At 47.2% G+C, this 26,451-nt stretch overlaps 1 protein-coding gene across 2 annotated transcripts in view; it reads left to right on the top strand.

Moving 5' to 3' along the window:
• The window catches only part of PDZD4 (PDZ domain containing 4), a 31,187-nt gene extending 10,877 nt beyond the window's left edge, over positions 1–20,310 (top strand). Inside the window, exons 2-8 of one of the 2 annotated variants that reach the window (XM_051968156.1) lie at positions 13,147–13,361; positions 14,654–14,744; positions 15,324–15,422; positions 16,400–16,462; positions 17,678–17,779; positions 18,043–18,153; positions 18,420–20,310. In XM_051968156.1, the coding sequence (XP_051824116.1) occupies positions 13,147–13,361; positions 14,654–14,744; positions 15,324–15,422; positions 16,400–16,462; positions 17,678–17,779; positions 18,043–18,153; positions 18,420–20,003 (2,265 nt within the window). In that variant the 3' untranslated portion in view covers positions 20,004–20,310. The remainder of the gene's footprint in view (positions 1–13,146; positions 13,362–14,653; positions 14,745–15,323; positions 15,423–16,399; positions 16,463–17,677; positions 17,780–18,042; positions 18,154–18,419) is intronic. The other variant, XM_051968157.1, reaches the window with a different exon arrangement.
• Positions 20,311–26,451: the final 6,141 nt, after the last annotated feature.

Consider the following 26,451-nt stretch of genomic DNA (forward strand, 5'->3'; position numbering starts at 1 on the left):
CTTTGCTCTTCCAATTCCAGCAGAGCAGTCTAAGAAAATGACTTCAAATTTGATAAGAGAAGGACCTGTGGTTAGCGCAGCATCACACCGCTGATGAGTCTAACCGGGAGCTTTCTCTCCCTTTCTTGTGCTCTGCTACAGCCCATGGGCCCTCTGCTTCCCGTCCCTCACCCCTTAAGACCTGCCATTCCAGATGTGATAGAATCCTCACAACAAAGGGTGCCAGTGAGAGTGAGGGAGAAACAGCTGCCTGATGAGAAGGCTATTTCGTTTGTTCGGAGGCGGCCCCCCAAAAGAGTTAAAGTGAGAAGATTCTCATTCTCTCCCTCCTCCCTTCCTCTCTTCCCTTTGACTTTTGGTTGGCAGAGGCGATTGGCACAGAGTCATCCTGGTAGTGTGGCTTGCCAAGGTAGACTGGGTTGGAAGCGTGATGAGGGCCCATGGGTGCTGGGCCAAATGGAGGTGGGAGGGGGATAGAAGAGGGAGGTTGCCAAATCCATGACACGGTGCTTAAAAATTAATTAGGAGGTTATGTTGCATAATTGAATAAGCCGAGTATATAAATCCAGCCCTCCTTACGGTGCGGTTTTCTGCCTCCTTCTGGGCCCCACCCTTCCCCTTTGATGTTCCCTTAACCCCTTGGCCGTCTCTCCCCGTAGCTTGGCTCGGGCAGGGTGGGAGCGTGAGTGTAAGGAAGCAGGGCCGCGACACTGTTCTCTCGGACTGTGGATCATCGCTTGGAGCTGCTTTTCCACGGAGGGGAACGGGGCGTGAAGGAAAGGGGCGGGCCGGAGGTGTTCCCACATTAAAGAGTGATTTTCATAATCCCATTCTTGGCCCAGGACCTGCCCCGGGCCTCCCGGGCCCTGCGCCTTGCTCGCCCAGCGGGCCTGCATAGGGAATGTGGGCGTGGGCATGCGCAGGCTGCAGTAGGACAGGGCCGTGCTGCATCCTGCCTGCTGCCGCTGCCTCTTTGTCTGCCCGCCCGCCCGCCCGCCGAGCCCCTTATCAGCCCTCTGCACCTGGCCTACTCACTCTTCCTCACCTCCCCCCTCCCAGCCCAAGCTACCACCTGTGTGCATCCTCACTCTGGGGCCTCTTCTGAGCAGCCCAAGGGAATGGGGTGGCCCGGGAGGCTTCAGCTGCCGGTGGGACAGCCCCCACTCTTGTCTGCCGGGAGGCCCCAGGTGTTGGGGGGGAGCAGGTGCTAGGTTGGGGTCAGGAGCGTGCCCGGCTTTTTTATTTTTTAATTAAAGCTTTTTATTGACAAGACATATACCTGGGTAATTTTTCAACATTGACCCTCGCAAAGCCTTCTGTTCCAAAATTTCCCCTCCTTCCCCCACCCCCTCCCCCAGATGGCAGGAGTATAGCTTAAATCCAATGTATGTATACATAGTTCTACAGTTATGTTGCTGCACAAGAAAAATCAGATCAAGAAGGAAGAAAAAACTGAGAAGGAAAACAAAATGCAAGCAAACAGCAGAGAGAGTGAGAATGCTATGGTGTGGTCCACGCTCAGTTCCCACGCTCCTCTCTGCTCCTCTCTTTGGCCGTAGATGACTCTCTTCATCACTGAACAAGTGCTTTGAATCCTCTCCTTGTTGAAGAGAGCCACGTCCACCGGAATTGATCATTGTATAGTCTTGTTGCCGTGTAAAACTTCTGGTTTGCAAATCCAAGGGGACCATCCTGACCAGTCTTGGGCAATTTGGGGAACACTCACTTGGGTTTAGATTTCTAATTGATGCTTTTTGTTGTTGCGACACATTCGTTCCCAAATATCCGGTGAACCCTTCTACCCAGTGAGTCTTCTCTTGTATCAAAGGTTTAAAACAAAACAAGACAAAACACCTCAAACCAACCCATAATTTCCCAAGCCAACTGGCACGTGGATCAGAGTCATTTCCTACCCATCATTCTTCCCCACGTGGACCATGGTTACATGCTGCATTACACACCCATGCTCTCCACTTCTGCAATGAAAGGCATTTTGCCATCCCTCCTCTGGGACCACACTCGATTATTATAATTACACACTTTCAATGTTGTTATATTCTTTTCATTTAATTTGTTTTTCATCGCAAAGACACTTTCTTCTTTTTTAAAATTAAATCTTTTTTTTTCTATTAACAAAAAATCCAATTTCTCTCCCCCACCCCACAGTTTAAAAAATAAAACAAAACATAATAAACACAACTCTTACAAACAGAGATGCATAGTTAAGAAAAATGATCTTCCACTTTGGCCACGTCTCAAAAATCTGTCTGCTTTTATACCCCAAGACCTCTCTGGCAGGAGGTGGGTAGCGTACTTCCTCACCTGTTCTTCAGAACTGAGACTGCTCATTCTACTTATTAGAGCTCAAAAGTCTTTCTGAGTGGTTCTTACTGTGTTGATGTAATAGTATAAATCATCTTCCTGGTTCTTCACACTTTATTTTGCCTCGCTTCCCACAGGTCTTCCCAGGTTTCTCTGGAACTGTTCCCTTCATCATTGCGTATGCTGTGGCAGTATTCCATTGTCCTTCACGTTCCATCCCTTGCTCAGGCGCTGACCGATTCATATTTTTATTTTTCAGTTCTTTGCCACAAAGGAAGAGCTGCTAGAAATAGGTTGGTACTTGTGGGTATCTCCTGGGAGGAGAGGAGAAGGGGGTCATCCCCGTAGTTAAACACTACTGGGGCATCTAGATGGCACAGTGGATAAAGCAGCAGTACTGAGTTCAAATGTGGCCTCAGACACTTGACACTTACTAGCTGTGTGACCTTGAATAAGTCACTTAACCTCAGTTGCCTTGCAAATAAACAAACCCCAAACCACATCTACTTTCAGTGTAAATTCTCCTTGCAAACAGGAAGGCACTCATTGCTCAATGGGTGGGAGGAGAGTAGAGGGAAGCGTGTTTATCTTATTTTACAGTTTCAGAGTCTGAGATCATCCCACTCTTGGCAGGCACAGAGAAGAAGGAGCAGCTCCTCCAGCGGAGTTGGGAGGCAAGGGCAGCAGTGGACATAGGCCAGGGGCACCAAAGGGCAGAGAAAGATGAAGCAAACTCCTGGAACTCAAGAATACTTTGGGAAATAGGAGAATGGAAAATGGGTGGTTTCAGCCCTTTAGAGGGGATGGAGGGGTAAAGTTGAGATCTGGGGTTCCCAATCTCCAGGAAGCTCTGAGTATGGGAAATGTCCACAGATGAAGATCATCGGTTCTGTAGTTTGGCATCTGGGAGATCAGCCATGGGCACCGAGATGAGATGACCTGGCCCGTGTCAGAATGAGGGTTTAAACCCGGGTCTTCTCCCTCATCGGCCAGCATCAGGCTGCCAATGAGTTTGGAGCCTTTTCTTTTTGACAGCCACTCACCCACGGAGGAAGAAATTTATTTTCAAAGCAACAAAATGTAGGATGGCTTTAGAGGAGAAATGGAAAGATCGATTCAGCTGATTATGAATAATAATTGTCATAGCTAGCACTTTTTTTTCAAAATCCTTACAGTAATCCTGTGAGGCAGGTGCTGCTGTTACCCTCATTTTATAGATGAGACTCAGACCGGAGGTGAGGTGATTTTCCTGGGCCATATAACTAGAAAGTGTCTGGGAGCAAGATTTGCACTCAGATCTTCCTGCTTCAAGGTCTTAAATGAAGAATTGTAAGACAGCGCAGCAAAGATCTTAAACAAAGCTGTGCGCCGGGCCGGGTTGGGGGACCACTTGGCTCATTTCTCATTTTGAAGTAGTTGGACTAGAAAGATGAAGGCGGAGAAAGACATATATAGGTCTTCTATTTTCAGAGTAATGTCCTTACCTTTTGCCCTTTTAATATGTTGCTGCTAATGAATTTTAAAGCCACGTTGCATTTTCATACCATCTACATCTACCTACCTATCTCTCTCTTTCTCTATCTACTTATCTACCTACTTCTCAATCAACTACCTATCTATATATCTATCCATCTGCCTATCTTTCTATCTACATATCTATCTATCACCCTTGGACCACATCATGGAATATAGGAAGAATCTATAATTTTTCTGTGCAAAGAACTCCCAGAGTGGAAACTTCTATTACTATACTTTGCAACTTCTCTATGACTTAGTTAGTTCAGTTCAACAAAGCACTGGCAAAAAGTGGACACAGACCAACATCTCATACGGGATACCAAAATAAGTTCAATATGGTACATGATTTAACTATAAAGCAGATTAGTGGAACAGAGAAGAAATTACCCGTCAGATGTTTGGTTAGGGGGAGATTTTGTGAACAAAGAAGAGATAGAGAAGTTCACAGGGGGTAAAATGGACAGTTTTGATTACGGAAAATTAGAACATTTTTGCACAAACAACCAATACACTTAAAATTAGAGGAAAAGCAGGAAGATTGGGGAAAAAATCTTTGCAGCAAACTTCTCTGATGGTCTCATTTCTCAAATAGATGCAGAGCCAAATTTATAGGAATAAAAGCTGTTCTCCAGTTGATAAGTGGTCAAGGGATATGAACACCCATTTCAGAGAAAGAAATCTATTTGATAATAATATGATAAAATGCTCTAAATCACTAATAATTAGAGAAATGCAAATTAAAACAACTCTGAAGTACCACTGTATATCCATCAGATCGGTTAAGATGAAAAAAAAAGGGAAATGACAAATGCTAGAGAGGATTTGGGGAAAATGCATGCACTGAAGCACTATTGGCGGAGTTGTGAATTAGACTGACCATTTAGAAGAACAATTTGAAACTATTCCCACAAAGTTATTAAACCATATGTATCTGTTGGCCCAGCAACACCGCTACTAGCTCTATTCCTCAAAGAGATCAAAGAAAAAGGAAAGGATCCATACGTACAAAAATATTTCTAGCAGCTCTTTTTGTAGTGGCAGAGAATTAGAAATATTCATTGGAGAATGGCTGAATAAATTATGGGATATGAATATGATGAAATACAATTGTGCTGTAAGAATTGATGAAGGATAGGGTTTCAGAGACCCCTAGGAAGACCCGTAGGAGCGGATGCAAAGTGAAGTGAGCAGAACCGGGAGAACAATCTATACAACCACAGCAATATTGTAATGATAATTAACTATGAAAAACGAATCAACTCTGAACAAAACAATGCTCCACCACAACTCTAAAGGATCTATAACCTAGGATGCTAACCACCTCCAGATGGAGAACTGATGAATTCAGAGGGCAAATTAGATATTTTTCTTTCCTTTTCTCCTTCCCCTGCCCCTCCCTAAACATGGCTAATATGGAATTTTATTTTGTATGACTTCATATTTGCAATGAGTTATATATTTCTTGTCTCCTTAAAGGATGGAAAGGAGGGAGAGAATATGAACTGAAAATAAACTAAAACAAATTGGAAAGGAGCGGAGTAACTTAGATGTATGCTGTGGTTTGGCAGTTGCGTGGAAGCTAGATTGGAGACACTAGAAGCGGGGGAACCAGTAAGAGCCTATTGCAGCAATCCAAGCAAAAGATCACGAAGGCCTGAACTAGAATGAGAACTGTATGAATTGAGAGAATATAGCGAGGAAATAGAATCAAATCCTAATGTTCTGAGTTTAGAGTCCCGGCCTGTCGCCATCTGGGTTTGAGAGGAGATGGTGCTGGAAGTGGTTATGGTTTTACTCACCTCCTGTCTCTCTCTCCCTCAGACTGTCTTGTTGCTTCAGTCCACCCCATACCCCGCAGAGATGGACAAGTTTAGAAAAGAGAGGATTTGGGGGGAAATATAATGAGTTTTGTTTTAGACGTGATGCCTGCCAGACCCCTGCTTGGAGATACAAGACTGGCAGTCAGGAGAGAGGCTAGGACTGAAGATATGACTGGGAGTTGTCTGCATAGCAGTGATCATTGAACACATGGGAGCTGATAAGGTCAGTCAGAGAGTGTGTGCAAAGAGATAAGGAAGAAGTAGGCACAGGGCAGCACCCTGGGAGATATCTGGGAGGACAATAGAAGAATGATGATGGCATAAAGGAGACTGAATAGGCAGACAGATAGGAGAGCCGGAAGAAAGCAGAGAATGGAAATCCAGTGAAGGGTGAGGATCTAAGAGGAGACTGAGGTCAGCAGAAAGGTCAAGGAGGAGATGCATTTTGACAAAGGCCATTGGAACTGTCATTTACAAAATCATCTCTACCTGTGGAGGGAGAAGTGTCAGTTGAGTGTTGCCTGACTACAAGAGGCCGAGAAGTTAGTGTGGAGTGGGAAAATAGAGGCTTTTTCTAGGAGTGCGGTTGAGAACGGGAGGACAGATATAGGTTAATGTAAGGGGATGATGATAGCATCAAGTGAAGGCTTTAATTAAGGATGAAGGTCTGGATGTGTTTGTAAGTAGGGAAGGAGCCTTACTTACAGGAAAGTGAGTAGCACACTCCTTACCCCTTTTCGCTCAAGAGATTTATATTACGTATATACATGATATAAAAGATATACAAATTAAATGTTTACTGATAATAAGTCGTTATTTCATGACCCCTACATTCAGTTATGAGATCCCATATAGGGTCATAACCCATCGTTTAATAAGCTGGGACATCGATAAGGAGAGATTGAAAATTAGGTGTGGATACGGGGTGATTAAAAGGTGGAGGGTCTGAGTCAAAGGACACGAGCATTTTCATCACTTTGTTCACGTGATTCCAAATTGCTTTCCAGAACGGTCGGATCAATTCATAGCTATGTCGGTACGCTCAAATTCACAAGTACAGTATCATGGGCCCGATTTTAGCACGTATCAATCTAGAACTGGTTTTTTGCACTTTTATCTACTCCTATGCCTACATGAAGCCTTAAAATTAAAGGAGAGACTGGTGCCCTCATTAGGAATCCTGGCAGCAGTTGCTGCCTTCCTATCCCCACAGATCAACTGCCTGCTCCTGATTGTAGTAACATCACCCATGTTTCTACAAACTCTATTATCTTCATGTGATTTCTGAGGTTGTGTTAGGGGAGATGGCCATAACAAGTCCAGTGGATGAATGGAGAGAGGGAGAAGAGGAAATTTTTGGTTAAAAAAAAAAAAAAAGAGCATTTAGCATAGTGCTTGGTGCATAATAGACATTGTTAAAGAAATGCTTATTCCCAGGGGCAGCTAGTCGGTGTAGCAGATAGAGCTCTAGCCCTGAAGTTAGGAGGACCTGAGTTCAAATTTGACCTCAGACACTTAATACTTTCTGGCTGTGTGACCCTGGGCAAGTCACTTAACCCCAATTGCCCAGCAAAAAAAAAAAAAAAGAAAGAAAGAAAAGAAAAAAAGAAATGCTTATTCCCTTCTCTTTCTGGAAAGGACATAAATGTACAAAGTAAAGGGAAAGGAATGAAGAAGAAGAAGAAGAAAACCAAATGGAAGTTAATGGAGTCAGGAGACAGCCCAGTCAGGATGAGCAGTATTTGTGTGGGGTGTCATTGGCTCACTCAGTACCAATGCAGAGCCTATCCTGGTCTTTGATGTCTGGACCTGTCACCCGAGTACTTAACCCGAATTTTTAGTTTTTCATCTTCCAGACTTGTCTTCAAGGCTTCTACTGCCATCTGCTCAACTAGGAGCAAGGCCCAAGCTTGCCCTACAGGGTGAATCTGGATCTTCGCAGAACTAATGGTGGTACTTGACTTTGTGAACATAATCTCATCTGATCTTCCCAAGAATTCTCTGATAGGTTCAGTGACTTGTCTAAGATCACCTAGCTTGAAAGTGACAAAGCTGGTTCTTTTGGCTCCGTCCACTCATCTTTTTTGCTCTACTCTGCTACCTGCCAAGATGGAGAGAAGATGAGGAGCAGAGTTGTGCTAGATGCCACATGGGGAGGATCCAGGCGCTGTCTTCGGCCTAGCGCTGCCTCATGGGATTCTTCCTCCCACTGTGTGTGTGTATTTTCACACACACATGCATGTGTGTACATGTGTGCACACTTGCATGAATGTATGTGCATTTATGAATGCCCAGATTTTGCACAATGTGTAACTATATTTTTATCTCATTTTGTCCTGTTTTTCTGGACACAATCTCTCATTGGCTTATTTTTGACTCTCATTCTTCGTATTGGGGCTCTCCTGTTTGTGTTCCTCTTTTCAAACTCCTCCCTGGCTGGCTCGAATACATTTTTAAAAGTTTTCTTGATGCCATTTGTTCTTACACCACAGTCGCTTTCTGGTAGAACTTCCCTTGTAACAAAGAAAAACAGTCAGGCAAGAGCAATGCTGTGGTCTTGGTACGGTGTCCCATTCTTGCGCGCCTAATTGCTCGTGCCGAAAGGAAGGAAATAAAGCTCCTCGGCTGTTTTTCAGGACCAAGACTGGCCATCACAATGCCGTTTTCATAAAGTGTTGGTGCGAATTTTCCTGTATAGGTTTCCGGGGGATTATCAGTATTCTCTTGTGAATTCCAGTTAGGCCTGTGTGTGAAAGTGAGACTTTGTGGGCTAGGAATGAGACCAGGGAGAGGGGGTCAGGTATGAAGAAGGAGGAATCCCTGTGATAAGAAGAGATAAGGGAAAGAAAAAAGCAGAGTCAGGGAGAGAATGAAAGAATATAAAATGGGAGGGAGGTGGAGAGAGTGTTTGGGGGACAGAGAGATGATGAGCTGGCTAGATGTGCATAGAGAGCCCAACAGAAGAAAAAGAGAAGCGCTGTGCAAGGGAATAAGGAAAGCAAAGACACATTGACTTACAGATTTGCCCTACTTTCTTCATATATATATATTATATATATATATATATATTCTGGAAAAATGCAGGGCTAAAGAAGACATGGTTCATCTTAAGAGTTGTATTAGGGAGCATCTAGAGATTGGAATCGACTGTCATATTTTCTTGGGGGCTCCAGGAACTTTGCCTATAATTTTCTAAGGAGAAAACGGATTCAGAAGAGAAAAAAGAATTCCCTTATCCTTTGCAGTCTCTCCTCTTCATTCCTTTTCCACCTGTTCCTGAATAACCAGATGTGCTGCCTTGGATTGAGGCCCAGAGTATTCTCCTTTAAGCATGGCAGCTAGAGAACACTACTACTATCTGATAGGCTGATAGGGAATAAGGCCTAGATCTTTCAGAAAGATTGCTCACTATTGTGGCTTTGGCAATTATCACTTCCTGGTCAGCCAAGCTAATGGCAAACTAGATTGACCTTCACTTCAACAAAGCCACAGTTTTCTTGTACTGAGAAAGGGATCTGATGTTACAGCTAATGCATATTTCTCTTTTGGAGGGGAAATTCGTGGGTCCCTCATTGTCTTTTTGAAAACTTACTGTGTCTAGGAAAGCCCTTATTCTTCCTGGGGTTGTGCTGCTGTGTCCACATTCTTCTTAGAAGGGTTTGTAGGCATCAATGACTCTTTCCAGCTCATGTCAGTCTCAGGATTGGGTGTTCATAGATCCAGGGAAGGAAGTGACGAATGAACAAGCCCTCATAAACAGAGATCCAGAGGTAAGACTGTGTGTGTGTGTGTGTGTGTGTGTGTGTGTGTGTGTGTGTGTGTGACAGAGAGAGAGGGACACAGATAGATAGAGACAGAGAGATTGAGGAGAGAGGGAGGGAAGGGGAGACACAGAGAGTTGGAGGGATAGAGGGGGGCGGCATCGAAGAGCCCAGGCTGGTAGAGAGGAACAGTGGAGGCTGGAAAGAAGACGAATCATACAAGAGGGAAGGATGAGCTTTGACTTAAGGGGTATTTTAAAAAATGGACATCAACATGTGCCCCTAACTGGTGTCCAGGGTCTCTGTGCTCCTTCTGAAGGGAGAGGGATGAGAAGAATGTTGGTCAGCAGCTAGTGCCCCTTCTGCCCAAGGGCCTTATGGGAGTAATCCCATAATCTCCTGCCTAATGGGAATAATCCACCTCTAGCTTTTTTTCCTGATGTGGCTTCAGAATCTGCCTATGCCCAATCTTCAAGAAGCCACAATGCCCAGATATTCATTCTTCTCCTCCCCAACTCTGCCCCAGTTTTCCTTCATTTTGTTCATCCTTTTGCATAGCTTTGTCTTCTTCTTCTTCCTCATGCTGTATCTGGCTCTTTGTCTTTGTAGGAAGACTCTAAAATGGATTTTTTTTTTTGGTCGTTGTTTTAAAAAGCGGGAGGTGGGAGGGCAGCACTGGAGGCAGGGAAAAGCAGCTTCAGAAGAGGATGGTTGTTCTGCTTACCATCCCCCATCCCTTCCCATCATCTTGTGCCATCGTCAATCCTCATCACTTTGGGACTCACTCCTGTACTCCTCCCCCACACACACACTAATGAAGGGGAGAGCTGCTATTGTAGACATTCAACTGTTCAGATGCAGTGAAAGAAATCATAGGACTCCAATGCCCCCCCCCCCAAGCCCTGTGCTGGCCCAGCAACTGGAAGGAACAACTGGGGGTTGGGGGGACAGGATGCAATTAATTCTAAAGGAACATGAGCTAAGAAGTGGGGGATGGGGCTACAGGCAGAGACTGCTTGGTCATCCAGCCGCATGTCACCTGTCTCGAGCACCAGCTTTGATCACCACGTCGGGACTCTGAATCTTTGTAGCCACACACAGCAGCAGCTCTCTACCCCATCCCCCTACTCTCTGACATCCTGACATGGCGCCCCTTCAACAACCAACCCATGCTCCCTTTCCACAGCCTGGGCTCAGTTTCCATAGCAACCCAGCTGCTGTGCAGCCATACAGAGAAAAGACAGTGGCAGAGCCTCCTTGTGTCACCCAGGATCCCTGCCCACAGATCCCAATAGTGGAGATGTGGGAAGTGCACGAGCACACACCTCAGGGAGAGGCACGCACACCCATGCTCGAGCACGTGACTTCACAACAATTCCTTAGATTCGGTCATCACAGCGAGTGTGGACACACCCTTGTTCCTTACATACATGCACACCACAGGTGTGAGCACATCTTATCAAATAACAAGCTCCTGTTCGTGCTGCGTACGTGCTTTCTAAGCCATCACATGCTGCTTTTTTGTGAAAACATCACACCCTGCCCATAGACATGTGACCTCTTCTGCATCTAGCTTATTGGAAATGGTTGAAGATGCTTGTAAGTCACTCCCTGACCCAGATTCTTGTCAGTTATAGCATGTGATATGTATTTTCCTGTATCTCTTTGCCCATGAGCTAAGTTCCTAATACCCAGTAACTGAAAAAGTTAAGTGGGAGGGAAGATTTTAGTTGTTTGTTTATCCAGAGAAGTCTGGCCAGATGAAAAGACATCACGTTTCACTGTACACACTACAGCTGAGTAAGAAAGGGCCATATTGCATCAAAAGAAAGAACTGAGAAATATGTTCAGAATGTTACACACACAAACACACACACACACAGCCCTCTATTCATGTTTTATGGTAGCTACTTCTAGGGCACGGGGAGGGATGCAAGAAAAAAAGAAAGCTACATTATTACATATTTAAAAGGAATAGCAAATTGTACAGAAGAGATTTGGAGTTATATACAACCATCTATTATACTATGTTATGTTATGGAAATGCTTGTTTTATTCCATAAATTAAAAATAAAATCAATTTTTCAAAAAGAAAAAAGATGACGGGGAGGGAATGCCTAGGTGTTGGTGCTAGCCATGTAGGACTATTTCAAGACTACATTTTTTCCATGTTTCTCCGTCCGTGGGTTTTCTAGATTGCCTTGTCTGTTTCTTGCCTTTGGCCCCGTCACATTCTACCCTAGACTTATTTGTGTATGTGTCACCCTCTCTTCTTAAAATCAGGAAATTGGACTAGAATCTAGTCACTAGAGGGCCTCTTTGGCCCCCTCCAACTGGAAATGGGTGGTTCTGACTATAAACTGGAATGAAAAAATCATTATTTTTCCTGTTCTCCAGAAGAAAGCACTGTAACCACACAGTAATTGGATAATTTGGATAGACCCTTGCAAAAGTGGGACTTGTACCAAAGAGAAGTCACTTTAGATCAGGACGGAGGTATTAGGTAGCATGCAGTTTCCCAGGAGTCTTAGTGTTTCCTTCAGACACCAGGAGAGACATACAGGCAGCTAATTTAGGGTAGGAGGGGGTGGAAAGAGAAGCAATAGGGAGTTGAAGACAATGAGGCTTTGAAAGGGGAAGGCACTGAGTGACCCCAGAGGGTTTTGGAAATGCCGCCAAGAGATCAGGCTGAATATTGGCTTGGGCTCGGTTGGTCTAGGAGATATAAGAGTTTTATCTGGAGATTAGAAATGGTGGATCTTCCCAGTCTGGCCTCTTCTCTGACTGTTCTTGTGTGTTTCTCCTGCTCCTGCTCTGGCCAGGCTGCTCTCTTCTCTGCACCTCCACCCTCCAACTCATTCCCATCTCTGGGATTTTGGTTTTGTCATTATACTTCATCACCCAGAATGCATTCTCCTTTCTACCAGGATGGGGAGATTGTTCCATTTCTAATAGTTCTTCAAGATCTCGCACAAGGGCCCCTCGCTTCCTTTCGCTTTATTTATCGTAGACTGCCTCATATTGTTAACTATCTTGTCGTGTGGATTTGTTTTCCCACCCAGCACATCAGAAGCTTTCTGAGGGCTTGTTTACAGTTTTCTGTGTTCCTTCCCCTCTACATTGCTACACATAGATTGGGGACCCAGTAGAAACTTCATCAGTGTTTGGGACCCACACCGATCGACGCCCCCCCCCCCCCGTCCCCATCATCATCTTGGTATTGTACCTAATATATTGGGGTAGTGGTGATGATGTTAGACTCTTGCCAAAGGATTCTAAAGTATTTTACAGATTCCAGATGATCCTGGTTTGATCCTTCCTAAAACACCTCCATGCTGGCTAAAGGTGAGGAAAGGTGAAGAAGTTCTGGGATCTTCTGGAGGAAGGTCTGTTGCCATGGAGAAAGGTCTCTTGCGGTAGAGCATGCTGCCCTGTCCCTGAGACACTAGGCCCCTGTGGGTCTTTCCTCTCATTCCTAGACTTGTCTGAGCTGGTTTTGTATATGCTGTTTGCCAGTAAGGGCAGAATGGTAGAAATGGGAACAGGAATCAAAGTTACAGCAAAAAGGATGGTCACCTCTTCTTCGGATCAGTTTGTGGCTACCGGTTGGTGAGCTCAGGCAACGAGTGTCGTGCTCAAGTCCTACCAGGCTGGGTCCCCTTCTCCTCCCCTTTCCATGGGGAAATAGCCTCGGGATGCTGATATGGGCATGTCTCTGCCCACAGGTGAATGGAAAGGAGCAAACCTTGGAAGCACTGCGCTCCTCCAAGGAGCCCCTGGTGATCCAGGTGCTAAGACGAAGCCCCCGGCTCCGGGGGGACAGCTCCTGCAACGACCTGCAGCTGGTGGACAGTGGGACTCAGACTGACATCACCTTCGAGCATGTCATGGCGCTGGGCAAGCTGCGCCCTCCCACTCCGCCCATGGTCATCCTGGAGCCGTATGTCCTTTCTGAACTGGGAGTTGCCCCCAGGAGGGCTCCGGGCCAGCATCTAGACAGGGCCGTTTGCCAAAGGCCGCATTTAAGCCTGGGCTTCGGAGGCAGAATATTCAGACTACCTTTTCCGATCCTCTTATATCTCCAGGATTGGCTGCTTTCCTTCCTTGTGGAAATCTTCCCTGGGGAATGGGCTGGGCGGGTTGCAGTCCCGGGGCTGCCTCCCAGGAGGTCCATGTTGGATTCACGCTCAAGCCCCAGGAGCGCTTGTCTCGGGCTTCTCACCATCCAGTGATGGGATCAGGAAGCTATAACTGAAGCCTTCCTCCCTTCATCTCCTCCCAGGGCTCAAGGGAGGCAAGCCCCCCTCTGCTGGCATGGAACTGGCTGTGGATTATTCCTTGCTGATAGACGTGGTGCAGAGGGAACGAGTTGGTCTTTCCTTCTTTCCTTCTTCCTCATTGTCCTTCTGCTTCATGTCTTTGAATTCTCTTGCTTTCTCCCTCTCTCTTATTTCCCTCATCTCTCTGGATCTCTTCTCATCTCTTGCCTGCTTCCTTCCTTTCATTTCTCTGCTTTACTCCTTGGAAAGAAGAGGCCTTCTTCCGGTCAGGGATGATTGAGAGCGTGTGTGTGCACTACCGCCACTGATCTTCCAGCCAGATCGCAGGGGGAGCTGCTTGCTACCAGGACCCCCTCTCCTCAATCGGAGGTGGGAGATAGGGAGGAAGGGCTGCCGCTGACCTTGCTACTAATCATTTCCTGAGGATTGGAAAGCAATATTTAAGGGGACATCATCATCCCAGCTCTGGTCCCGGAGAATCTGTTGGGCCTGGTTAACTCCTGGGGGCACTGCATGGGATAGTTCTAGTTAAGGGGGTGGGGTTGGCGACAAGGCACTAGCGATGGCACTAGCGGTGACAGTTTTGGTCAGAAAGGCCAGAGTCATCTTGCCAGCTGGATGGTGCAGCTGTGAGAACTCACTGGGGTGGGGGACTGCTAGGCATCCTTAGTCTTCCCTTCTGGATCGTTGGACACTCCACAGAACGGTTCCGGCCTCTGCATGAATGAGTTGGCTTGCAAGGAGTGGAATTTAGCGGGTTCACTCTTGAGGGTGCCTCGTGACCTAGGGCAGCGGTCTAGCGTATGTAGTTCATCTATATCCCAGATACCTGGGTCACTTGTAGGGAGGCAGATAGGTCAGGCCCTGGAGCTGGTGGGAGGCGGGGAGAGTAGCGGGGGGGAGATAGATGGATGGTCGGTGGTCCTGATCCCTCCCACCTTCTCCTGGGCAGCCCCCCCATCGGCCATGAGTATTATGACCCAGCGGAGTTCATGGAGGGCAGCCAGCAGGAGGCAGACCGTGTGGATGAGCTGGAGTATGAGGTGAGGGACTGACGCTGTCAGTGGCCGCTCTTGGGGTGATATCACTCTAACCGGCCTCCATTTGGGGAGTGATGAGGTTTGGTCACTTCTTGGGAGACAGAAAGTGCCCAGGGGAGAAGGTACAAAAGAGTGGAGCGTGCCCCGGGTCAGTTTAGAGCTTTCGTGGGCTCAGCCCATCCCTTGTGGCCTAGGCCACATCGGGCACGAAGGAGGGTATGGGTTTGGCTCCCGTGTTTGCTCTGTGTAGGTGAGTGTGTGTCTTCCTGTGCGTCTGATGTCTTGTACGTTTCCTTGTGTGTCTCCTGGGGCTTCCAAGAAGCGGGCTGTTGTTAACAAATCACATTTTTTGAGGGGAAGTGAGAACAGATCTCAAACCTGAGAGAGAAAGAGACACTCTGAAACTAGCTGCAATGTAGGTGTTGCGGGAGAAGAGGTGAGGTGTTCCCCAGGTAGAGGGGCCGGTTTGGATGGCATAGCTTGCTAGTGTCATTGGCCTGCCCCCCGGGCATCAAGCTGTGCGTCACTCATGCATTCCTCTGGGGTTTTTATTCTCCCTTCCCTGCTCCCCCTGCATGGCAGGAGGTGGAGCTGTATAAAGCCAGCCACCAGGACAAACTGGGCTTGATGGTTTGCTACCGAACAGATGACGAAGAGGATCTGGGGATCTACGTTGGAGAGGTACGACTTAAATTTTTTGTGTGTGTGTGTGTGTGTGTGTGTGTGTGTGAGAGAGAGAGAGAGAGAGAGAGAGAGACAGAGAGAAAGAGAGATGGGGGTGTTCTCCACCTTGATTTATGGGGTTCCTGTATCTTGAGTTGTGGGGGGTCCTCCACTTTGATTTAGGGATCCCTCCACCTTGATTTAGTGCGAGGTCTTCCACCTTGATTGGGGGTTCTTCCACTTTGGTTTGTGGCAGAGTTTCACCTTGATTTGGGGGCCCATTTGGTCACTAGCGGCATTAGGTGTGTGAATGAGAGCTTTGTTTTTCCAGTCCCACTCTGTAGTCCCTTTGCTCTGAATTATGGGCTCCTACATTGAGAGCTGGAAGAGCCTTAGATTCCACTTAGCCTAACCTCACTTTACAAAGGAAGAAACTAAGAGAAGAGGGACTTGTCCATCATGCTCTGCACCCTCCATCTCAGCATGACGTGTGCCTTTAAAGGGAAGGCTGTACAGTTCGCATCCCTGAACAGGGTTGTCATTTGTCTGATGTGGGAAATAGAGACAGGGAAGACGGGGACGGGGAAAGTGGCTTGCAGTAAGCATCACCCAAACTACCGGTCAGGTATGAAGGACAGAATAGAGCTCCCTAGTTGGGGCAGCTGCCTGTCAGATAATCCCTGGGTATCAGTTGGAATGGTCACGGGTGATGAGGCAGGGCCAGGGAGGGTGTCTGAAATCTTCTCAGCCTTGTATCTAGTCATCTCACAGCCTAGGAGTGAATTGTGAGGCTACCCCTGCTACTTGCTGACGAACAAGCCTGGGGGCTAGCCAGTGACCATTCCCAGAGGGATAGGAAAGGTTACCATTTACCTTGAAGGATTCCAAGGGCTGCTCTGTCTCCTTCCTCTGCAAAGTGGGCCTGAGATATTTGAAACCACCTGTCATTCCCTGGGAGTACCCAGCACTATTCTCACTTTGCATGGCTCCCATAGGTAAATCCCAACAGCATCGCAGCCAAAGACGGCCGGATCCGAGAAGGGGACCGCATCATCCAGGTGAGCATCGAATGGACGTTGGGGAGGGGGTACAACAATAGCCTGGCTTGCCCCTCCTGTACCAGTTGGCTCGCGTTAGTCCAATTTGATTGGTGAAAGTCTTCCAGAATGGGATGTGGGGGAGGCGGCCGTGAAAAGAACCCAGAAAAGGCTTCAGGAAAAGCAGAAGGAACCCAGATGATCTGCCGGTCCTCTGGGTTGAGGCTTCCGGACAGGGCTCTCTGAGTTATGAGTGTTTGGTTCTTTGAGCTGAATTAGGGTTGGCAGATAGACACCGTGGCCAGAGCCCTTGCGAGGCACTGGATGGAAGGCTTGCCTGTCCCAATAATTGCCCAAGATTGTCGATTCAGATACCTTAGTTCCCCTACTGCCTTCTGAGCTGCTGCTTTCATGTCTTGTGGAATATGAGCAGGATGAGAAGGATTCAGCCCCCCTGCGACCTTTGCCAAGGCTTTGCAAGTTTATTCTCTAATGTTGAGACCTCTGATCCTCTAATGTTGGTCCCAGTACCACAAGAAGAGATGCACATGCCAGAGCCTGCTCCTTATAGCACCATCTGAGCCTGGAAATAACTAGCTGGATCTGGCTTATTCCATCTCTTCCTATGGCCCCGGGTCTTTACCCCACAACTCGGGGGAGGGTCTTCTGCAATTGGCTCCTGATCCCCTTATTTGCCTGTGTTAGTCAAAGTGTTCCTCTCGCCATTTCCTGAACATAGCTGGAGGTCTTCTGATTTCCAAGCAAAAGTTAGGCTATGTCTCCCCTTTCTGGGATGTGCTGCCCTCCCCTCTCCATATTCTGTCCATCTTTAAGATATAGATTAGATTCCCCCCCCCACCCTAATCACCCCTAAGGCCTCCTCCACCTGCCCTAACCCCAGAGCTCTCTCCCTTCTTGGAGCACCCATAGCACTTCTCATTTGAACTGTCCTGTGACGGGCCCGTGACACTTTTGATATCAGCGTTTATTTTATTAAACTTTTCCTAGCTCGCTGTCTTGTCTTCACTGTGATCATGAGTTGAGGCCCAGGCATTTGAGAATAGGTGGGTTCGGGCATGAGACAGGGAGATGGCGTCCCAGGCAGGGCGGACCTTCCTGTCTCCCCGGAAAGTGTAGCAGAGCCAAGAAGGTGGAACTGCCAGTAACTGCTCTTTCTGTGCTCATCAGTCGGCTGGCTAGATTGTGACTTTATCCTCTTTCCTTGCCCCGTCGAAGATAAATGGCATGGATGTCCAGAATCGGGAGGAAGCAGTGGCCATCCTGACCCAGGAGGAGAATACCAACATTTCACTGCTTGTGGCCCGGCCTGAGATGGAGGTAATCCTAGCCAGAAGTATTAAGGGGGTTGTTAGGGAAGGAGAATCAAATAGAGCAATGACAGACTAGCACTTCTCCCCTGAAAAGGATCTTAAAAGCCCTCTGAAAGAACCGCTCCACGAACAGCAAAGGGGACCTAGGAGGGCCGTGACTTTCTTCGGCGGGGCCGAGCTCACTCTTTAGCGTGGTACCAGGAGCTGTGGGGAGATAGAGGCCAGGGAGACTCTGGCACGATGACTCTCATGCTTGGCTTTTCTCTCTAGCTGACCAAGCGGTGGAAGGACAGTGACCGTGAGGACTTCCTAGACGACTTCGGCTCCGAGAACGAGGGGGAACTGCCGGTCCAAAAACTTAAATCCCCCTCCGCTTACCAGGTGAGGACAGGGAAGGGGTCAAGGCATCATTGCTGTGGTCGGCCTCAGAGAAGGCTATACCCTGAGGCGAGGAAGGGCAGGGTGGGAGAAGTGGAGTAAAGGCACTGAGCGATAGGAGAGGAGCCCCATGGTGAGAAGAAGAAGTTGTCCATTGGCCCATGTTGCCCATATTGCCTTAGGTCAAACACCACTCGGTGTGCTGTGTTGGCTCCAAAGCTGTGCCGTGTCTAGGTCTACTTGAATCCTAAACGTCTCTCTGTCCTCAGCTTGAAAATGAAGATGGAAAGGGAACTTCCGGCCCAGGCCCAGGCCTGAACAATAGCCAAGAACTGGACAGTGGGGTAGGCCGGACAGACGAAAGCACTCGAAACGAAGAGAGCTCTGAACACGATCTGCTGGGAGACGAGGCCCCGAGCACCACAAACACTCCCGGGAGTCTGCGTAAATTTGGCCTCCAAGGGGATGCCCTGCAGAGCCGGGACTTCCACTTCAGCATGGACTCCCTCCTGGCTGAGGGAGCCGGGCTGGGCGGTGGGGACGTGCCGGGTCTCACGGATGAGGAGTACGAGCGTTATCGGGAGCTGCTGGAAATCAAATGTCACTTAGAGAATGGCAACCAGCTGGGACTCTTCTTCCCCAGGGCAGGAGGGGGCAACAGCTCTCTGGACGTCAACCGCAACGAGAGCCTTGGCCACGAGATGGCCATGCTCGAGGAGGAGCTGAGGCACCTGGAATTCAAGTGCAGGAACATACTACGAGCCCAGAAGATGCAGCAGCTCCGGGAACGGTGCATGAAGGCCTGGCTGCTGGAGGAGGAGAGCCTCTATGACTTCGGGGCCAGCGAGCCGAAGAAGCACGAACTCTCGGACATCACCGAGCTGCCGGAGAAATCTGACAAAGACAGCACCAGCGCCTATAATACTGGCGAAAGCTGCCGCAGCACTCCGTTACTCATGGAGCCCCTGCTGGAGAGCCCCTTGAGACGGGTCACCGACACCATCTTCAAGGCCGCTTGCTTAGGGGCCGAGAAGGCCGCCCCGGGGAACTCGAACCTCAACCAGACCGTCGCCGGCCCCCACAAGGCCGGCCCCCCAGACGGGAGCCCTGCCAAGTTCCGGTCCCTCTCCCGTGATGGCGAGGTTTGCCAGAGGCAGCATGCCGATGACCGACTCCGCCGCAGCCCTAAGGCTGGAGGGACATTGGAGCAGGTGGGAGCGGAAGGCAGTCCGTACCTCTCCAGGCGCCACCGGGTGCAGGGCCAAGCAAGTGAGCGCTACCACAGTTGCGTGCAGCTGAGTCAGGCCCGGGGCCTGGAGGAACTGAGTCACAACCCGCTGAGCTTGGCCAGCATGTGCAAGGACTCCCTGGCCAGCCCCAAAGTCGGAGGGGCGGAAGCCCCACGCATGGAATGGAAGGTGAAGGTGCGAAGCGACGGAACTCGCTACGTAGCCAAACGACCGGTGCGTGACCGGCTCCTGAAGGCCCGGGCCCTGAAGATCCGTGAGGAACGGAGCGGCATGACCACGGATGATGATGCGGTGAGTGAGATGAAGATGGGACGGTACTGGAGCAAGGAAGAACGAAAGCAACATCTGATCCGGGCCCGAGAGCAGCGGAAACGGCGGGAATTCATGATGCAGAGCCGGCTGGAATGCTTGAAGGAGCAGCAGAACAGCGAGAGCAAGCACGAGCTCAACATCATCGCTCTGAGCCACCGCAAGACCATGAAGAAGAGGAACAAGAAGATCCTGGACAACTGGATTACTATACAAGAGATGCTGGCCCATGGAACCCGCTCAGCTGATGGAAAGAGGGTCTATAACCCTCTCCTTTCCGTCACCACCGTGTGAGGCTCCTGCCAGGCCTCTAACTGAGCTACCCAGTGCTCTCCCTCCATAGCACACCCAGTCCCATGAATCTCCTGCTTCACAAGCCCGTTCCCTTGGAGACTAGGGTGTGGGCTGTGAGGTGTGTGTATGTGTGTGTGTGTGTGTGTAAAACCCAAGTGTGCATACCCAAGTTCAATATTAAGGCATTGGGCCTGCTGTGTGTGTGTGTGTGTGTGTGTGTGTGTGTGTGTGTAAAGTCCAATTTATCTGCACACCTAAGGTCAGCATTAAGGCACCAGGCCTGCTGTGTGTATATGTGTGTGTGTGTGTGTGTGTGTGTGTGTGTGTGTATGTGTGAAACAAGACACACACATACACACACACACACACACACACACACACACACACACTACCTCCCCAATTCCACCTGGGGTATAAGGAGACAGGGAAACTAAATAAGAAAGTTGGAGAGGGAGGAAGACTTTGCCAAGCACAAAGCATTTCCTTACCTTGGATTTTGAGCACAGACTCCTCCTTTGAGCACAAAAGTCCCTGTGAATGGTCGGGTCCCCCCGGCTCGCCGTTCACCGTGCTGTGTCTACTGGGGGCCCGCTGGGAGCCTGTGATCCCCGGACAAAAGCAACCCTGATTTTGTGGTCTTTATCCTTTCTGTGCTTGCCAATATTTGTTTTTATGTTTTGTGAACCTGCCCAGGGGCCAGCAGCTCCTTCAGGTGAATAGCCAGGAGCTAAGAGTGATGTCTGTCTGGGAAGAAGGTTGGGAGGGTAGGGAGGGAGGGAAGGGTCTGGGGAGGGGGGGGGAAGCGGGAGAGGGGAAATGGTGAAGTATGGGGCCCAGGATAGGGTGGGGGGCATCACAGGTGGACCGGAAGAAGGTCCCGTGTGTAATATGGCTGCTGTCTCACCAGTCTGGGACACTTCCTTCTCCACCAGCCAGTGGAGCTCGAAATTCAATGTCCAGGACTAGGGAAGCGATGACCCCGCCATACTCCTCCCTAGTCAGACCCATCCAGAGTGTCGTGTTCACTTGTGGACACCACAGTTTAGGAGGGACATTGCCAAGTTGGAAAGTGTTCAAAGAAAGGGTGAGCAGGATGGTGAGAAGATTCAGCTGAAGGAACTGGGGATGGAGAATCTGGAGAAGACATGGTCAAGGGGAGGAAGAAAGTGGAAATGATTGGTCTTTATGTACTAGAGGGGCTGAAAGGTAAAAGAGGGATGCCACTTTTTCTGCTTGTCCCCAGAGGGCCCAAGTAGGACTAGTGGGGAAAAGTTATGGGAAGGCAGATTTCAGTTCAACATCAGGAAGGGCTTCCTAACAACCAGTGGCCCAACCGTGGAATGGGCGGTCTCATTTGGTCGTTAAAGCAGAGTCTGGATGACCCCCCGTCGGGGATGCCTTGGAAGGGGTTCCTGCAGTCTATGGGATGCCAGACCAGATGCCCTCTGAGGTCCCTTTCAATTCCGAGGCTCTACGATCGGTAGCGTGCAGGCTACCCCATCCTCTGTACACATCCTCCAGCACCACCTGCATCTTAAGAATAAAGCAAGCTGTGATTTGACTCCTCGTCTTCGGTCTCTTGATTTGTGTTTTGAAGGGACTTGTCTGAGAAGAGCAATGGCCTGCTTTGGGCGAGGGAGGGACAGAGGGAAAAGATGGGTGCTGGGAAAAGCAGTGATTTGAAATTCACAAACCGTACTCCTTAATTTGCGAAAAAGATAGACTGAGGTACTCTTCGTGGAAAAGCACTCTTTTACATTTGACAGCATTTTATTTTGGAGTAGCAGGAAATAACAGCTATGGAATGGGAACTTTGAATGAGGTTCCCCCCACACAAAAAAAATGTAAAGTATGATGGCCACTAGAGAAGCAATAGGGACAAAAACCACGTTCACAGAACAGAATTGGGCAGTGTTCCGCCCACTCTACTCAAAAAGCATTGGGGGGACTTGGGTAAGAATCCTCTGCCTTTGAGGAGGAACCATATGGAAAAGGTGGAGATGGGAAAAAGGAGAGAAGATGAAAGACTTGGCCCGGACTGAAGCAGAGCTCACCATTTGTCCCCACGTATTCGAAGGGCAGTAACCGGGCCAGGCTTCATCTTTGGAAGCTGCCACATCACTGCCGTGGTGTGCAAATCCAACAGGCTTCCGGGCTGGTCCACGAGAGCTCAGCCGGTTCTGAGGATGGGCTAGCCGGAAGTGAGTGCGGGGCCAGGTCCGGGATGACGCTGATTTTCACTTTTTCCCACAGTGCTAAGCACCAAGGCCCGTACGTGGTAGGAACCCAAAATAAATATTTGCCGAACGAATGACCAGCTGACCCGGAAGGGTCCAGAGTTGGTACTGTGCAGTCCAAAAATGGTATAAACTCAGCACTCATTGGGAAGGGGCTGGGAAGTCGTTTTAGAATTGGCCTTGAAATAGAAATATCAATGTGGAGAATCAGGAAGTAACGGAACTTAGCAGTGAGGAGATCTATCGCCCCTGATTAAATTCTGGCAGAAAGGATCTGTGAGGGCAACCCGAGAAACATTGTCAGCAATGAGGAGGCTGGCGAGGCTGGCACGCAGAGGAGTCAGTTCCTGTGTGAGCCACGGAATGAGAAGAGGGACGGAAGCAAGCCATGCTCCGGGCAGAGCTTGGAAGCAGCTGGAGCCCAGCCCTCTAAATCAGCATCACTGTATTATGGGGAGGCTGAGCAGCAGGGAGGTTGTAGTGACCTCTGAAACAGCCACCAGTTCTGTCATTGAGGGACTCAAGAGGGACCTCCTAACAGCAAAACACTCTTCCTGCCCCTTTTACTTGGAAGGCTGGATGCTGATCCCAGGTCCCATAATGATACTCCAACAATCTAAGGTGGGTTTGTGTGCTCCATCCTGCTATAATCTGAAGAGAATGGAGGAAGCCACAGCCCGGCTCGTGTGGAGGGAAAGGGGCCTTTCCTTCAGCGGCCTAAACATCTCAGCCCAGCCTTCATTTTCACACCTTTATGGAATTCCTGTCTCTGCCCAATCAGCAGGGACAAGAGGAGTCCAAGAAATATATAAGAGCAACGGGGTGGTGGCTTAATATCCATTAAGGGGTCTAGATGGATGTAGGGCATGGGTGAGTAAAAAAGGGGTACCCTGTTACCCAGGCTAGTAAAGTAGGTGAAAGATCCTCTGCTAAGTCCAAGGGGAAAACACAAATTTATTTCAAACTTAAATACAAAGAAGAGATGAAAAAAAAGAAAAAAAAAAGTCCTACTTAAGCAGAACATGAGAGGATTCAAAACATGAAACAATTTCCATTTCAAGAAAACATATAATAAATATTACACATTGTATTCGGAATTGTCCACCTTGGCTTCTTTGCAGGTTTTCTTTTGTTTTCTGCTGGACGCTTTTTACTTTATTTTTTGCCCTTTTTCTTCCCCCCTCCCCACCTTCCCCAAACAGGTTACAGTTAAGCAGAAATATATTTTTCTATACATCCATAGGCATAGATGTATGTATGTACATACACACAGATACAGATGCTTCCAATTACACACATATGTCCACACGTGTATACGCACATACATCTATGTAACGCCAGAGACGAGTTCTGTCCATACACATGCTACAATGCTTGTCATCATTCTTAGATCTTTCCATATTTTTCTAAATCCACCAACTTTTGATTTTCTACAGCACAGCAATATCCCAACCCTATGCTATCTAGTTTTTTTAAATAGTGTAAATCATATTTCCATGGCTAATATAGAGTCCCTATTTTTTCTTTTGATTGAACCTCTTTTAACTTGGAAATCAATGATTATATTACCCTTGCTTATTTTTCCCTAATGGCTTCTGTTCCTGATCATTATTTTATTTGTAACTTGCTTTCAACCCCTGCTTTATTTCTATTGGCTACCTTGCCTTGCTGATACTTAGCCTCCCCTCTCCCCCAGGATCCCTCCCTTATCTTCTCCCCATATTTTCCCTCTCTATCCCATTCCCATTAATCTATATCTCCTATGTCCCCTTATCCCAGTGGTTCTCAAAATATGGTCTAGAGAATCCTGGGGATCTCTGAAACCCTTTTAGAGGGCCTACAAATTCAAAAATAGTTTTTATTTCCAATAGGGTAAATGTCTATAAATAGAATCCAGATAAACAAAAACTCAATAACTTTTAATAGGATAAAGATGCTGAAAACAAAAGTCGGAGAACCACTGCGGCTTATCCTATTTCCTCCCCCTCCCTTATTTCTTAATTTAGACTTTTATACCCTTCTAGATATGTCTTGTTCCCTCTTTAACCCATGCCTGATGTGAGTAGAATTCTAGAACTTCCAACCCTCCTCCCCCATCTAATTTCTCTGTCAGTTCTTACTCTCACTTCTAATATTCTAATAATTAGTATGAATTGATTACATTTTATTTGTACCTTTTCTTACATGATTTTGCTTTTGATTTTTTTATTAAGTCTTTTTATTTTTCAAAACATATGGACAATTCTTCAACATCAGGATTAGCCCTTGCAAAGCCCTGTGTTCCAATTTCCCCCCCTTTCCCCATGCCCTCCCCTAGATGACAAGTAGTTAAATAATATATATGTATGTTAAATATATGTATACATATTTATACAATTATCATGCCACACAAGAAAAAAAAAAGAGAAACAAAATAAAATGTAAGCAAACAACAACATAAAGAGTGAAAATGCTGTGTTGTGAACCAAACTCAGTTCCCACGGTTCTCTCCCTGGGTGTAGATGGCTGTCTTCATCACTGAACAAGTGGAACTGGTCTGAATCATCTCATTATTGAAAAGAGCCACGTCCATCAGAATCGAGCATCGTATAATCTTGTTGCCGTGTATAATGATCTCCTGGTTCTGCTCATTTCACTTAACATCAGTTATTCAGCCATTCTCCAATCGATGGGCATCCATTCAATTTCCAGTTTCTTGCCACTACGAAAAGGGCTGCCACACACATTTTGGCACATATAAAATTTTGCTTTTTAGAATCACATCATACTCATCTCTACCTCAGTCTTTCGAACTTACCCACAATCTTGATATATGGTTTACATTTTCACATATAAAGCATAGTTTTGTCCCTTGAAATTAATCTTTGATGTTTCTCTTGGATCTCATATGTCAAATTTTCTATTAAGTTCAGGTCTTTTTGCAACAAAATCCTGAAATCCTGGCAATTCATTGAATTGTCTTTATTTTTTCATTCAGGATCATGCTTAACCTAAGTCCCCTTTCATAGGCAGGTGTAATAATGATTAAAGCCTCAGAGAATACAGGAAGGCTCAAGTTCAAACCCAACCTCAGACATCTATACCTATGTGTCAGCTCTCTGGGTCTCATTTTCTTCAAATGCAACATAAGGAGGGAATGGTACTAGATGGCCTCTAAGGCCATCCCTATGCTCCTCTAGTATTTGGCAGGCCTTAAAAAAGTTCAGGCTAGATTTTATTTGCCCCCCCCCCCAATCAGGGCCCAAGTCTCCAAAGAGAACATTCTCCTCATCAAGATATTAGTTCATAGCTTTAGAGTGGGAAAGATCCCAGAGGCTTAATTTTATAGAGCTGGAAACTGAGGTCCAAGGAGTTTTAGCTACTTGTCTGTAGTCAAGCAGTAAGCAGTGGAGATCAGGCTTGTGATTTGCTTTTTTCTTTCCTTTTTTTCTGATCAAATTAACCAAAAGTTAATTTTCTTGGTTTTTTTCATAAAACCAATTCAGTTTTATTAGTTCATTTTCTTAGCTTCAACTTTTTAACCTCTCCTTTTGAGTTTTAGTTTTCTCCATAATCCTAGGTGTTTTATGCATTTAAAAAAGTCCTAAAAAGTGGCCCACAGGCTTCACTAGACTGTCAAAGTACATAACACCTAACAGGCTTAAGAACCTCTGCCCTGGAATCCAACTGGTGCAAACTTCCTTTCCCTCCATTTCTAGCTGATGGGGTTATTTCTTTTATGAGAAATGGCCTAAGCAGCCATCTCAGCACCTCTTGCAGCTGACATGCTGACTATTGGAAGAATCGAGCAGAGAAGGCTGGTCTCTTTATATATATATATATATCATGGGTGATTTCTGTTCCAAACTTCCCGCTCCTTCCCCCCACTCTAGAGGGTAGGTAGTCTCATACATGTTAAATGTTAAAATATATGTTAAATACATATGTATACAGTTATCTTGTGGCACAAGAAAGATCAGATCTAGAAAGAAAGAAGGGAAAAAAAACCTGAGAAGGAAAACAAAAATGCAAGCAAACAACAACGAAGAGTGAAAATGCTATGTCGTGAACCACACTCAGTTTCCACAGTTCTTTGTCTGGGTGTAGATGGCTCTCTTCATCACTGAACAATTGAAACTGATTTGATTCATCTCATTGGTTGAAGAGAGCCACATCCATCAGAATTGATCATCGTATAGTATTGTTGTTGAAGTATATAATGATCTGGCCCT

The sequence above is a fragment of the Antechinus flavipes genome, chromosome X (genome assembly GCF_016432865.1).
Source record: "Antechinus flavipes isolate AdamAnt ecotype Samford, QLD, Australia chromosome X, AdamAnt_v2, whole genome shotgun sequence".
Classification (NCBI taxonomy): Eukaryota; Metazoa; Chordata; class Mammalia; order Dasyuromorphia; family Dasyuridae; genus Antechinus; species Antechinus flavipes.